General features: G+C 47.4%; 4 protein-coding genes and 3 non-coding genes across 8 annotated transcripts; 3 read left to right on the plus strand and 4 right to left on the minus strand.

The window, feature by feature from the left end:
• Nucleotides 1–1375: 1375 nt before the first annotated feature.
• On the plus strand, nucleotides 1376–10675 carry LOC108162542 (actin-binding protein IPP). Of its 2 annotated transcripts, XM_033393621.1 has the most exons (6): nucleotides 1376–1650; nucleotides 7356–7440; nucleotides 7500–7691; nucleotides 8664–9508; nucleotides 9568–9823; nucleotides 9895–10675. In XM_033393621.1, the coding sequence occupies exons 1-6, from the start codon at nucleotides 1610–1612 to the stop codon at nucleotides 10027–10029; spliced, it is 1554 nt and encodes a 517-aa protein (XP_033249512.1). In that variant the 5' UTR covers nucleotides 1376–1609; the 3' UTR covers nucleotides 10030–10675. The 2 variants fall into 2 exon arrangements, with proteins under 2 accessions (XP_033249512.1, XP_017152813.1); XM_017297324.2 differs by lacking the exon at nucleotides 1376–1650 and having other exon boundaries at nucleotides 6519–7440.
• On the minus strand, nucleotides 1652–3487 carry LOC117188948 (uncharacterized protein C19orf47 homolog). Its single transcript, XM_033393625.1, has 4 exons — nucleotides 3328–3487; nucleotides 2763–3203; nucleotides 2092–2700; nucleotides 1652–2038 (listed from the first exon to the last, which is right to left on the minus strand). The coding sequence occupies exons 1-4, from the start codon at nucleotides 3344–3346 to the stop codon at nucleotides 1830–1832; spliced, it is 1278 nt and encodes a 425-aa protein (XP_033249516.1). The 5' UTR covers nucleotides 3347–3487; the 3' UTR covers nucleotides 1652–1829.
• On the plus strand, nucleotides 4048–4955 carry LOC108162545 (exosome complex component RRP41). The gene has a single exon (XM_017297329.2). It carries the CDS (start codon nucleotides 4129–4131, stop codon nucleotides 4876–4878), a length of 750 nt encoding a protein of 249 aa, XP_017152818.1. The 5' UTR covers nucleotides 4048–4128; the 3' UTR covers nucleotides 4879–4955.
• On the minus strand, nucleotides 4901–6441 carry LOC108162544 (peptide chain release factor 1-like, mitochondrial). Its single transcript, XM_017297328.2, has one exon. The coding sequence runs from the start codon at nucleotides 6145–6147 to the stop codon at nucleotides 4969–4971; it is 1179 nt and encodes a 392-aa protein (XP_017152817.1). The 5' UTR covers nucleotides 6148–6441; the 3' UTR covers nucleotides 4901–4968.
• Nucleotides 7738–7857, minus strand: LOC117189196. The gene has a single exon (XR_004473252.1). It is a non-coding gene; the product is annotated as a U5 spliceosomal RNA (small nuclear RNA).
• On the plus strand, nucleotides 8415–8610 carry LOC117189185. Its single transcript, XR_004473241.1, has one exon. It is a non-coding gene; the product is annotated as a U2 spliceosomal RNA (small nuclear RNA).
• Nucleotides 10676–11528: 853 nt separating the features above from the next.
• On the minus strand, nucleotides 11529–11724 carry LOC117189186. The gene has a single exon (XR_004473242.1). It is a non-coding gene; the product is annotated as a U2 spliceosomal RNA (small nuclear RNA).
• Between the last annotated feature and the right edge of the window lie 345 nt (nucleotides 11725–12069).

Consider the following 12069-nt stretch of genomic DNA (forward strand, 5'->3'; position numbering starts at 1 on the left):
GCATCTTCCAGTGATGCCAACACTGGGGCGCCCAGGTATCTCCTCCTTGCCCTTGAGAGAGCCGGACAGTTGCAGATGAGATGTTCCAGGGTTTCGATAGCCCCAGGTTCCTCACATTTCCTACAACTGTCTCTGTTGGTGATGCCTAGCTTTGCTGCATGTGCAGCAGCCAGACAGTGACCTGTTAGTATCCCCACTAGCAATCTACAGTCCTTTCGTGGTAGGTGCAGTAGGTAGTGGCTAAGTTTCTCGTTGCGCTCCTTGCACATTATCTTCGAGGTTCTGCAGGTGGTGGTACTCCTCCACCTGCTATCAGTCTGTGCTCTAGCCTGCTTCTCTAGATCGTCTTGCAGCGTTCTGAGGGAGACAGGCACGTTCTCGGTTCTCCTATTCTCCAGCCCGACTGGCAAAAACCCTCTAGCTGAACCCTCCACGAGGGTGCCGGCTGGGCAATGGACACTGCATTATCCCGGGCGAGGATAATGCACTGTCGCTTGCCTTGCCCGGGGTAATGCAGTGTCTAGCTGAGGCTATGGTCCATCGTCTTCCCGATCTAAAGTCGGGGGAACTGAACCAAGGCCATGGCTAGAGGTGCCTGGCGGCCAGGCATAAAACGCTAGGGGGTGGTCCCCCCGAAAAACATTAACCAGTATGGACCTTCGGGCCAAATATGGAGGTAGATAAGGAGCAAACACGGGTTGGGATGTCAACCCAAACGTCGGTGGAAAGCGTGACTGCTACCACCGGCGGGCACGGGGAGGAGCAATCCTCTCTGCGTGTCGCCAGCGGTCACACCTCGGGCATGGCGGGAGCAGGTTATGCCAGTTGTAATACTACTGCCACAAAAACGACGCGTTGCAGGGTGAGCCGCGCGGGTGCCGTTGTCGATGCAGACTCGGACCTGGAGAGCGTGCTATCCCTTAGCAAGACCGAAGAGGAAAGCCTTCTCCGCTCGCCGGAACCAGGTACCAGCTCCCTGCGTAGGGAAGGGCCGAAGCGTTCCAGGGAGGGGATGAAGGCAAAAGCTCAGTATAAGGCGGCCCTCAAGTTACTGAGCCGGCTCCAGGGCAAGGCGGATATCTCCCAAGAGGAGAAGTCCAAGCTAGCCTGGGCTGAGCAACGGGTACAGGAGGGCCGCGAATACTACGCGCAGCTGCCGCAGATGAAGGCAACAAACGGTGGATTCGCCAACAAGGTGGAGGAGATGTTGGCCACCAAGAGGCAACGCTCGATCGAGAGTGCTGCCAAAGACACTCCGGCGAGCAAGCGGCAACGCGGTTGCCTCGTGCCAACCTTTTGTCAACGAAGATTTTCCCATAAACAAGGCGCACACTACCTTAATTATAATTTATCCGGGCTCACAGGTAGCAGAGTCCAACCGGCCAGCGCCCAGCGTCTATATCACAGTCGAGCCTTAGCCACCAACAAGACAACAGCATCCTGAACTACGCACTTCGAACAAAAATCATCAACCACATCATGGCCCCTTCAAACTTGGATTACCAGACCATCGGACGCGACTCCGCGGACGCCAACGAGATTTACACGCACACGCATTTACAACGCCCACAGAGCGGTGCTGAGTGCTGCCAGTGCCTATTTCGAGGCGATGTTTCGGCCCGAGCTCGGCCTAAACGAGGTCAAACAGAAATCGGTAGCAAAGAACTTAAACAATTCTGAGGCACGCATACATAATTTTACATAGAGTTATTGAAGCCCAAGCGATCAAAGACAGAGCTGGATGCTGGACGTGGCTTGTTGCGGCCTGCATTCATGCTGTTGTGACGACGTGGGGGGACGTTCTTCTGCGGCTCTGGTCGCGACTGACGTTAAACGGGCGGAGGTGACATTTTCGCAGGAGCTGCGGCAAGGCCACTGCCTAAGCTCTTGTGCACCGACAGTGTTTCCTGGCGGGTCATCAGCTCGTCGCTGCGCATGCTTACGGTCTTGCCCTTGACGGGACTGATGCGAGCCTGGGGTTTCTTCGAGGGTGACGCCTTCAGATTATACGTCTTCTTTGTCGCATGAAGTTTCGACACTAGAATAACAAGGGATTCATTTAAGTGGATTACCAATTGGGACATGACTTACCCATTCCCAGCCGCGATTTGATATTATTGGCAAGGTTTTTGCCGTGCCTTGCTTTGTAAGCAGACTGTGGTGCGATCTCCCTAACCTCCGCAGTCGAGGCGAATTTAACAATTTTTTCACCGCCTGCCATCTCGACGTCACTGCCATCGGAGGAATCGTATGCCTCTTGAATATCATTATCGTCGCTATTCATGCTGTCGGCCTCACTATCGTCACCCTTCTTCAGGGGCACTTTGTGGACGAGCATCACCTTCTGCTGCGGCTGCTGCACAGCAGTCGAAGCAATTCTCTTCGCCTTGACTATGGGCGAATTCCTAGTCACTCCTCCGACGGAGCGTTGTATGTTCTTCCAAATCGATTTTATTTCCTTAGTCAACGTGCCCGGGGCCTGGGCTGCATCATTTGTATGTTTTCCGCCGAGTCGCGCAAAGACCGAACTGTTGCTGCAGGTATCTGCTGCTTTTTTTATTCCTGTGATGTGCACCCGGACGCTGCTTTCGCCCGAGCTAGACACAATGCCTGCCTGGGCCTCATCGTCGCTTACGGCCGGCTTGTGCAGGCGTGAGAAGATGTCCGATTTCTTTGAGCTGCTCGCGCGATCTGAATACACTGAAAACACATGAAAAAAGTAGAATCTCGTCTTTTGTAATGGGTTGTTTGGCGAGACTCACACTTCTCCCGCTTGGCCAGAATCTGTTTGCTCCGCTCTGTGGTTCCCGAAGGTAGTGTAACCTTATATTTCCCCTCATGCTCGGGCAGGACTCGTCTTGGCGGCTTCCTGGGAGGTAAGGCCTTCGTCTTGGGCCCAATTGACACTGTAGACGGGTGACTCACCGACTTAACAACGGGTGAGGTAGTCACACAGGCCAGTGGTATGGGATTGGTATCGAGCGTAAGAGCCAGATCTCGGGCATTCTGCTCGCATACGCTTTTCGAATGCCGCAATATGGCTATTATATCACCCATCAGCGTTATCCCCATTTCTCGCAAGTACTCCTTGTTTAGGTCCAGGAGCATGTCCTCCTGAATCCGATTCTCGACGAACATATGTGCATAATCGGCGGCCGCTGGAGATGGTATACCAGCGGCATTGAAGAACTTCACCCAACGTGCTGTGAGTAGACAAAATCTTGGTTAATTCGAAATATGCCGTCTGCTTGTATTTATTTTGGATCGTGTGTAACCAGAGGCGGCCATCTCTTGGCTTGCACTCGTTTTACATTGCTTTGTACATACCTGCGCTGGACTTTGACATAGTTGGGAGTGGGTAGTCGAGTGCGCACTTTTTAGAACTCTTAGAACACTAGAATTCTTTATATTTCAAAAAATTATTTTCTTTTTTGTTTTTGGTGGAACTATTTTTATATTTAGGTAGCTAGGGATCAGTGTGACCACAGATTCATCAATCAAATATACCGTCCGACCCTCTGAAAAATAACGCATTTTTTTCTAAATATACCACAAATATACCGATAAAAAAAATTGTTTCTCAATAAAAACGTAACAAACGTGTTTTAATTTATTTTAAGACCATTTAAAGTCTTTGTAATGTTGTATATGAGTATAAATATAATAATCACTTTCGTGATTTTTAGTGTGTGGTTGGGATTTTTAGACATCATTTCTGTTGCCGGTTCGAAATTCTTGCAACCGTTTTTGCCTTAGACCTCGCATACTAAAAGGTTTAATATATTTTTGTTCCTAAATCTATTTCTAGTAATTGTTTTAAAACTAAAAAGAACCTCATAATTATTCAAAAAATTATTCAAATTATTCCTCAAAAATTATTCATGAATCGTATAAAATTATGTGGGCATGGCTAAATGTTCTATATAGCTGAGAATATTCCACGGAAGATCAAAAACGAGGAATATGTAAAATAGAACTTGAATTCGTCAGTATATTTACGGTATATTTTTTTAATGAGACGGTATGTTTTGGTATATTTCTGACGGTATATTTTTGTAGTTGTAAACAAAAAGGCGCACACGTGCCGCAATTCATTTTGAAATAAACTGCTTAGCTCTATTAAAACCTATGGCCGGTAATTTTGAGTTACTCAGCGAACAGGGTCTGCGCCTGGATGGCCGGAGACCCCACGAATTACGCCACATCAAGTGCAAATTGGGCGTGTTCGAGCAGCCCGACGGCAGCGCCTACATGGAACAAGGAAACACAAAAGTTTTGGCCGCTGTATATGGACCCCATGAAGCGAAAGGTATGAAAACGGAGACCAACGATGTCATCATCAACTGCCAGTACAGCCAGGCCACATTCGCTACGGCGGAGAGAAAGAACCGTCCACGAGGAGATCGAAAATCCCTGGAGTTCAAAATGTACTTAGAACAGGCGCTGAGTGCGGCCATCAAGTCCGAGCTGTATCCACGCTCACAGATTGACATTTACGTGGAGGTTCTGCAAGCAGATGGAGCCAACTATGCGGTTGCCCTAAATGCCGCCACCCTGGCCCTGATCGATGCCGGCATTTGCCTGAATGAGTTTATTGTAGCCTGCACGGCCTCGCTGAGCAAAAGCAGCATTCCCCTAACTGACATCTCGCACACTGAAGAGGTTTCCGGCGGACCCATGCTCACCGTGGCTGCCCTGCCCAATGCCCAAAAGATTGCCTTCCTCGAGATGAGCGAACGCTTTCACATTGACCATCTGGAGACCGTCATCGAGACAGCAATGGCTGGCTGTCGGGAGATTCGCGACATTCTGGAGGCGGCTGTTAGAGAGCATCTCCTGCACATCGGCAGTGCGGCTGATTGGGCCAGAGTTGGTTGAGATAGGGCACCTGTTAGTTAAATTATGATTTTGTGTAATTTTTTTATTATTAAACATCAACAAATTAAGGCTTTCAATGTGCTCTAATCTTTAATCTTTATTAGCTGCCTTCTGTGGCGGCTGCCACGCCTCTAATAGGTCTCTTAGCCGAGCTCTGCGGTGCTCTAGCTGAAGCTTCTCCACAAGTCCACTGAGCGGCTCCCCACCTTTCAGAAACCCATCCAGATTGTGGAGTGTTCCGCCTTGAATCCTGTGATCCGTGACCCGATCCTGCACAAAATTATATGTGCGAATCTTTTCGTTCCTGTTGAGGCTGCCCTGCTGCGCCTTCTTTGTAGCCTGCTTGCTGGCCTCTGAGCTTTCCAGCTGCTGCTGCACAAGCCGCGCCTGAAGACGCTTCAGGGCCAGCTCGCGGTTCTTCAGCTGGGAGCGCTCCGATTGTGCCTCCACGGCCAGGCCAGTGGGCAGGTGAACAATTCTCACAGCCGAGTCGGTGGTATTCACATGCTGCCCACCTGCTCCACTGGCGCGCTTCGTCTCGATTTTGAGATCCTTTTCAGCTATGTGAACACGGACATCGGCGGGTCTGGGAATCACAGTAATGGAGGCCGTGCTCGTGTGCATTCGGCCGGCCTTCTCTGTGGCGGGGACACGCTGCACCCGATGGACGCCCGCCTCGAAGCGAAGCCAATGGAAGGCATCTGCACCATTGACCATGACATTGGCATGCCTCAGGCCTCCTATGTCGGTCGTCTCGCGGGCAAACTCCTCGTAGTCCCAGCCCATGTGCTCAAAGTAGCTGGTGTACATCTCGAAGAGCTCCTGGGCAAACAGCATGGCCTCCTGCCCGCCGGCTCCGGCATTCACTCCGAATATAAGCGCCGGATAGACCTCGTCATCGGCTAAGGCTAGCAGCTCTTGCAGCATGGTCTGCTCCTGCTTGCTCAACAGATCTGCGTAGACCTCGTTCTCCTCCTCCATCAGCTTACGCATATCCTCGTCCTTCTCCTGCTTTATGTCCTTTGCACTGGTGATGTTGCGCTCCAAAACACGCCTCTGTTCCAGGGCATTTACCACTCCCTCTAGCTGTGAGAGCCGTTCATACGCTTTGCTATTGCCGGTAGCATTAACGCGCAGACCGTAGTACTCCTGGCGCAGTGACTCCAAATACGATTGCAGCTTCTCGTTTTGAAGGCTAAGGGGATCGGAGCTGGCCCAGCGGCGTGCCAGGTAGCCACAGCGAACGGGTAGCAATTTACGCAGCAGCATGTTTGGCAATTTTAATTGAGAATTCGTTAAAAAACAATTAAATAACAAGTTGGAACAGCTGTGAAACTATGATTTTGTATTTTTTCCATCTGGTATCTGGACATCCAACGGTCACACTGCTGCACATCGATTTCTACGTTTTATTTATGTAGGTTTTATTTTCCGCGGTTGTTATCCTGTTCAAGTAAAGGGGCTTAAGGGACTAATTTTGTTTTTACATCAATATATTTACGGTATACTTTGAAAATTCGCTAATAATGCAACGAAAAATAAAACTTAATTTTGAATAGGCTATAAAAAAGGGTACGATCCTCGCCTTGAAGACATACCCTCTTTTTCCTCCCATTATGTCGCAAATCTGTAGTTATCGTGTAATCGCTATGTAAATGTAAAACTCGAAATACCCATATATTTTATCGTTCACGAACTACATACAAAAAAGCGTATAAAAGTTAAAAAAAATATGCTGCTTTCTAATTGGTCACTAAATATGGAATAGCTGTGTTAGCATAGTCGCTATAGTGCAGTAAATTATACGTTAGTGCAAGCAAAAGCAAACCTCATGCTGTGTTTGGGAATGTATGTAAACTTTTCCAGTGTTCGTTCCTGTGTTTGAGTTCGTCGCAGTCGTGGGTGTGTGTGTGTCTCTTTTTGATTGATGAAAAATGAACCCAAACACAACGCACAGGCTAAATGGTGCAGAGTGCAGCAATTAACTTTAATTAAGATATCTAATTGAATGTGAAAAGGCTGAGCTGCTGCCCCAACAGTGCATTTATTAGTACGCGTACGAAACAAGGAAACCCGAGCAAACAAACATACCAAACGAAAGAAAACGAAATGCCACCGCAGAAAACCTACTCCATACACCACGAATACAACGCAAACTGTCACAATGGCAATCCAAATCAAAACCCAACTCCCACCAACGACGGCGACTTCTTTGGGCAGGCCAATGTGGCCACGCCAGGATCAGGGGCCGAGGCCTCCACACAACGCACAAATCTTCCCTCCTACTGCAACGCCCAATATCCCTTCAAAGTCCTGTCCAATCTCAATCAGCTGAGGGAACAGGCCCGCTTCTGCGACGTGGAGATAGTTGCAGGCGAGGCCACCCTCAACGCCCACAGAGCAGTGCTGAGTGCTGCCAGTGCCTATTTCGAGGCGATGTTTCGGCCCGAGCTCGGCCTAAACGAGGTCAAACAGAAATCGGTAGTGTTGCACACAATCGATGGTGACATACTGCACATTCTGCTCGACTTTATCTACACGGGGCGGTGTGAGATCACGCAGGTGCGTACTTTTCGCCTTCTATACTGGTCCTCTTTCCTCACAGTAGTCTTTCTTTGCAGTCAAACGTCCAAGAACTCCTCGCCGCTGCCGATATGCTCCAGCTTAATGAGGTCGTCGACGGGTGCTGCGAGTTCCTCTGCCGCGAGCTGCACGCCTCCAATGCCCTGGGCATTCTACGATTCGCCGAAGCGCATAATTGCGAATCTTTGGCCAAGAGCGCATTAAACTTTGTCCACGCAAACTTCCCGGCAGTAAGTTGCTTCCACTATCAAATTTATACATTATTGGCCCAGCAACCGAAGCCGCCGGGCACTACGAAAAAAAATTCATTTTAGACTCATTAGAGTGCCCCTCTCCACGGAAATCTTTAGTAAAAGGCGAAAGATTTATTCGACAACTGAAGAGAAGCCAGAGTGACTTTACACCGCCAAGCCCAGAGCCTGTCCATACCGGGCCTATTATAACTAGTTGGGAATTGCAAGAAACCTTAATATGAACTTTACCTGCATTTTCAAATACCTCAGCGACACTGAGTTTATGATACCCTTGTAGGGGATGTTTTGAACGCAGTTCCATCCTTTTGCTTCCATTAGTATCATATAACTGCCATATAAATGATCAGTCAAAACTGTCTGCTGGAAACTGGAATTAACGTGTGTGGTTTTAGAAGAAACAATCCAGCCACATTGAAGACTTTTGGATCCTTCCTTTGTTGCTTTATATTATAGAAAACAGAATGTAGAAGTTTGATTTCAAGTTCACTTCCAATCGATCGTTAAGGGGATGTAAAGATAATCTGAGGTCGGCCGGTCTTTTCCTTGAAACATTGCACACCAAAGCCTTAAAGACGGCTTTAAAAATGTGCAACCCTCATAAAGTAAATATTACGTTTATATGAAAGGACTTAAGGGGCAATTCCCAACTGGTTCCGGCAGCGTGATTATGGTTTGGCGGCTGGTTTGCTGTTTCCAGTTATCGCTTCTCGGCCTTATGGCTAAGATCAAAGTGTAGTATCTGTTCTTATCAGCTTAACATCTGATAGTTTCTCCATTGGAGAACAACAAATGTTAAACTGATTTTTGGAATCAGACGGAGTGCTAGGGGCTTGCTCCACCTCTGTCGCGGGTTGGCCCGGTATTGCAGTACCGCCGGGATTTCGGCCCAACTAAATAATCAATTTCGTGTAGTTAGAATCTAAGCGGTATCTATGTTTTCACACTCAGATAACCCTGGAGGACGAGTTCCTGGAAACACCGCAGGCTCTGCTGTCGCAGTTGCTGAACTCCGAGCTGCTGCGCGTGGACTCTGAATCGCAGGTGTTCCAGGCGGCTCTGCGCTGGATTAAACACGATGTGACCCAACGACGCTGCTATGTCTTTGATATACTTTCTCATGTGCGCATGGCGCTCGTTCCCGTAAAGGTGATCGATAAGGCCCTCAAAGACGACTGTCGTGACATGTCTGTGAAGATTGCGCTACGCTCGATTTGTCGGGACATTGCCTCGAAGCGCGGCCAGTTGGTGCCGTTGCGTGTCTGCCCCCGTCAGCTGGCCAAGAAGAACATATACATAATTGGGGGATCCCACCGGGATACGCCACGGACATGGAACTCGGCGGACTGCATCTTCGAGACGGTGGCCAAGTTCGATATATTTCGACGCGAGTGGACTGAAACAGCTCCCATGGAAGTGGGACGCATACTGCCGGGTGTGTCGGCCTTGAACGGCAAGATCTACGTGGTGGGAGGCGAACGCGGCTCCCAGATTCTGGCCAATGGCGAAGTCTACGACCCCCAGAACGACATCTGGCAGCCCATTTCCCCCATGATTGTGCCTCGCTGCGAGTTCGGACTCTGCACCATGGGCGGCAATCTGTTTGCTGTTGGCGGTTGGATTGGCGACGATATTGGCGGCACAATGGAGTGCTATGACCCAGAGCAGGATCTTTGGAAACTAATTGGCAGCATGCCGCAGCCCCGGTTCAGCATGGGTGTGGTCAGCTTCGAGGGTCTCATCTATATTGTGGGCGGCTGCACAACAACCACCCGACATTTGCCAGACTTGATAAGGTTTTTTCCGCATATACGAAATAATTACTTCGTCCTCTGATCATCCCCATCTCTTTCAGCTACAATCCGGTCACAAAGGAGTGGACACAGCTGGCCCGCATGCAAACGGCTCGCTGCCAAATGGGCGTGGCCGTTCTGGACCGCTACTTGTACGTGGTGGGTGGCAGTAGCATCAGCCAGGACATTCTCAGCTCTGTGGAGCGCTACAGCTTCGACGAAGACAAATGGACAATGGTCTGTGCGTTGAACGTACCACGAGCCATTCCTGCCGTAGCCGCTGCCGATGGCCTACTCTATGTGGCTGGTGGGGATCAGGTAAACGATTGAATAGATCCAACACCACCCAAAAATTTGGAAACGTTCCGTAATCAAATTTTTCTTTGTAGCCATGCGAGGTAAACTTTTATCGAGCGCAAGTCACCATCAACGCTGTCGAATGCTATGACCCGCTGTCGGACTCTTGGAAAAATTGCCCCGATTTGCCAGTCAGCCGTTCCGAGGCCGGTGCTGTGGTTGTCTAGAATACCTAGAGGCGCATATTCTCACGTCGTTTTAAGCACGCCCACACGCAAAGAAAAAACCACACTCTTTAACTGTAGATCTATTGCATTGTATACGTTACACATCACAAATCTCTTCCTTCTTCGAATAACTTGAACGTAGTAGTGGTCTCTCGCCAAAGAAAAGAAACGAAAAGCGCATTGTTCGTTGACGTGTTATCGGTAGAGGAAACATAGCGCAGCTATTCACCAGTTAGTAATACATACTAATCTTAGTAGTTGTAGTTAGCCAGGAACCAGAAGAGCAAACAGCCAGCCCAGATTGTTCCGTAGTTGAAGTTGTCCTTTCAAAAAGCGAAACCAAACACCGAAAACCAAATAGTCGTCGCATGGCAAAATGTATATCAACGTATCGTAATTGCTGAACATTACTCGACTCGAACGTTATCCTTTTTGTTTACTTTTAAAATGTTTATCATTATTAATTACTTGCGTATGGACAGAAATGTTGAACACGCCCTTAAAAAGAGCGCGTCTCCGGACAACTTTGTATTAAAACCGATTTAAACGTACCAAAAAGCGCAAACGAAAAGCAAACACATTCGGAAAAAAATTGTATTAATAATAGGTGTATTATCAAAATAAATGTACGACTTAATACCTAAAACCTGTGTCCATTCTCATTAATCTGGGCAAGATTGTCGAAACAGAATAGCAGACGCGCAGCGAATCTGAACTTCAAATACTCTTACAAAACTACTTATTAAATGGATTATTAAGTTGGCCCGAAATCCCGGCGGTACTGCAATGAGCTAATATTATTATGGAGAGTTTATGTACAGATCTCACAGGGGATTTCCTTTTTCAGTACAACCTCCTGCACAAATGTAAGAAGTTAAGTAAAGAATCTGGTTTCTACCTACTACTGCATTTGTACTAAATTCTTTTCATCAGCGCTCTGCAGTTTGTTGGAACGTTAATCGTTAATACATGTTACAGAATCGTAAGGCGGTGCGCCGACGAAAAGTTGCGGATTTTGGATTTTTTGGTTCGAAAAATCTTAATTTTCAAATTCAAATTATTAAAAATATGTAGGTACAAACTTTAAATAACAAGCTCTTTTTATTTTAATTTAATTAAATTAATATTTAATAATTTAATTTATTTAAGTTAAATATGCTGCTTTAAAAAAAAAAATTGTATTTTTAAGCGGAGAAATTTCCAAACTGGCTGGAGGTCCACCCCAAACTTTTAAAATATTCCGGATTTAGATACATTATTTTTCCAGCTCATATACCAATAGTTGTCACTTCCTGTTGCCTGTTTGCCATTGTGCGACGCTATCCACCTAATCCAAATCTTCATCATGTAGCCGCCTCAGAAGTAAGTTCTTGTTTCTTCCCACCCGACTTGACTAACTCAAAAGTGGCCAAACATGAGGCGCCATGTTTTTCCTTCTGAAGCACCCATGGAGTCGTACATCCATTCTTCCTGGTTGTACTAATTTGTGAAATTGATTATTTAGTTGGGCCGAAATCCCGGCGGTACTGCAATACCGGGCCAACCCGCGACAGAGGTGGAGCAAGCCCCTAGCACTCCGTCTGATTCCAAAAATCAGTTTAACATTTGTTGTTCTCCAATGGAGAAACTATCAGATGTTAAGCTGATAAGAACAGATACTACACTTTGATCTTAGCCATAAGGCCGAGAAGCGATAACTGGAAACAGCAAACCAGCCACCACACCATAGGCAAGCTGCCAGAACCAGTTGGGAATTATACGAACACACAAGAGGTGAAATATCAGACTACCGTCTGCATTTAATTGAGGGTGTTTGTTGGTTGCGGCACAAACATTTCCGTCAAGCAGTTGTGCGTGGCAGAGGAAAATGTATGTACATGATATCTGTTCTGTGATAAATTTATACTCGTAGGTACATACATATATACATATGTATGTATTTTGTTTCAATACATTTTTATTTAAAAGATTAATATAGTTCGTAATACCAAAGACTATACAATACCAAGATGTCGCATGAGCGACCAAAAAGCTGTTATA

Source organism: Drosophila miranda, chromosome 4 (genome assembly GCF_003369915.1).
Source record: "Drosophila miranda strain MSH22 chromosome 4, D.miranda_PacBio2.1, whole genome shotgun sequence".
NCBI classification, from domain to species: Eukaryota; Metazoa; Arthropoda; class Insecta; order Diptera; family Drosophilidae; genus Drosophila; species Drosophila miranda.

Bases quoted from the DNA above. Each gene is read 5' to 3' on its own strand.
- LOC117188948 (XM_033393625.1), bottom strand. The intron at 2,701-2,762 runs GTGAGTCTCGCC...ATGTGTTTTCAG, and splicing joins TCTGGCCAAGCGGGAGAAGT to TGTATTCAGATCGCGCGAGC. The intron at 2,039-2,091 runs GTAAGTCATGTC...TTGTTATTCTAG, and splicing joins CAAATCGCGGCTGGGAATGG to TGTCGAAACTTCATGCGACA.
- LOC108162545 (XM_017297329.2), top strand. From the start codon at position 4,129: ATGGCCGGTAATTTTGAGTTACTCAGCGAACAGGGTCTGCGCCTGGAT.
- LOC108162542 (XM_017297324.2), top strand. From the start codon at position 6,988: ATGCCACCGCAGAAAACCTACTCCATACACCACGAATACAACGCAAAC. The intron at 7,441-7,499 runs GTGCGTACTTTT...CTTTCTTTGCAG, and splicing joins GGCGGTGTGAGATCACGCAG to TCAAACGTCCAAGAACTCCT. The intron at 9,824-9,894 runs GTAAACGATTGA...TTTTCTTTGTAG, and splicing joins ATGTGGCTGGTGGGGATCAG to CCATGCGAGGTAAACTTTTA.
- LOC108162544 (XM_017297328.2), bottom strand. From the start codon at position 6,147: ATGCTGCTGCGTAAATTGCTACCCGTTCGCTGTGGCTACCTGGCACGC.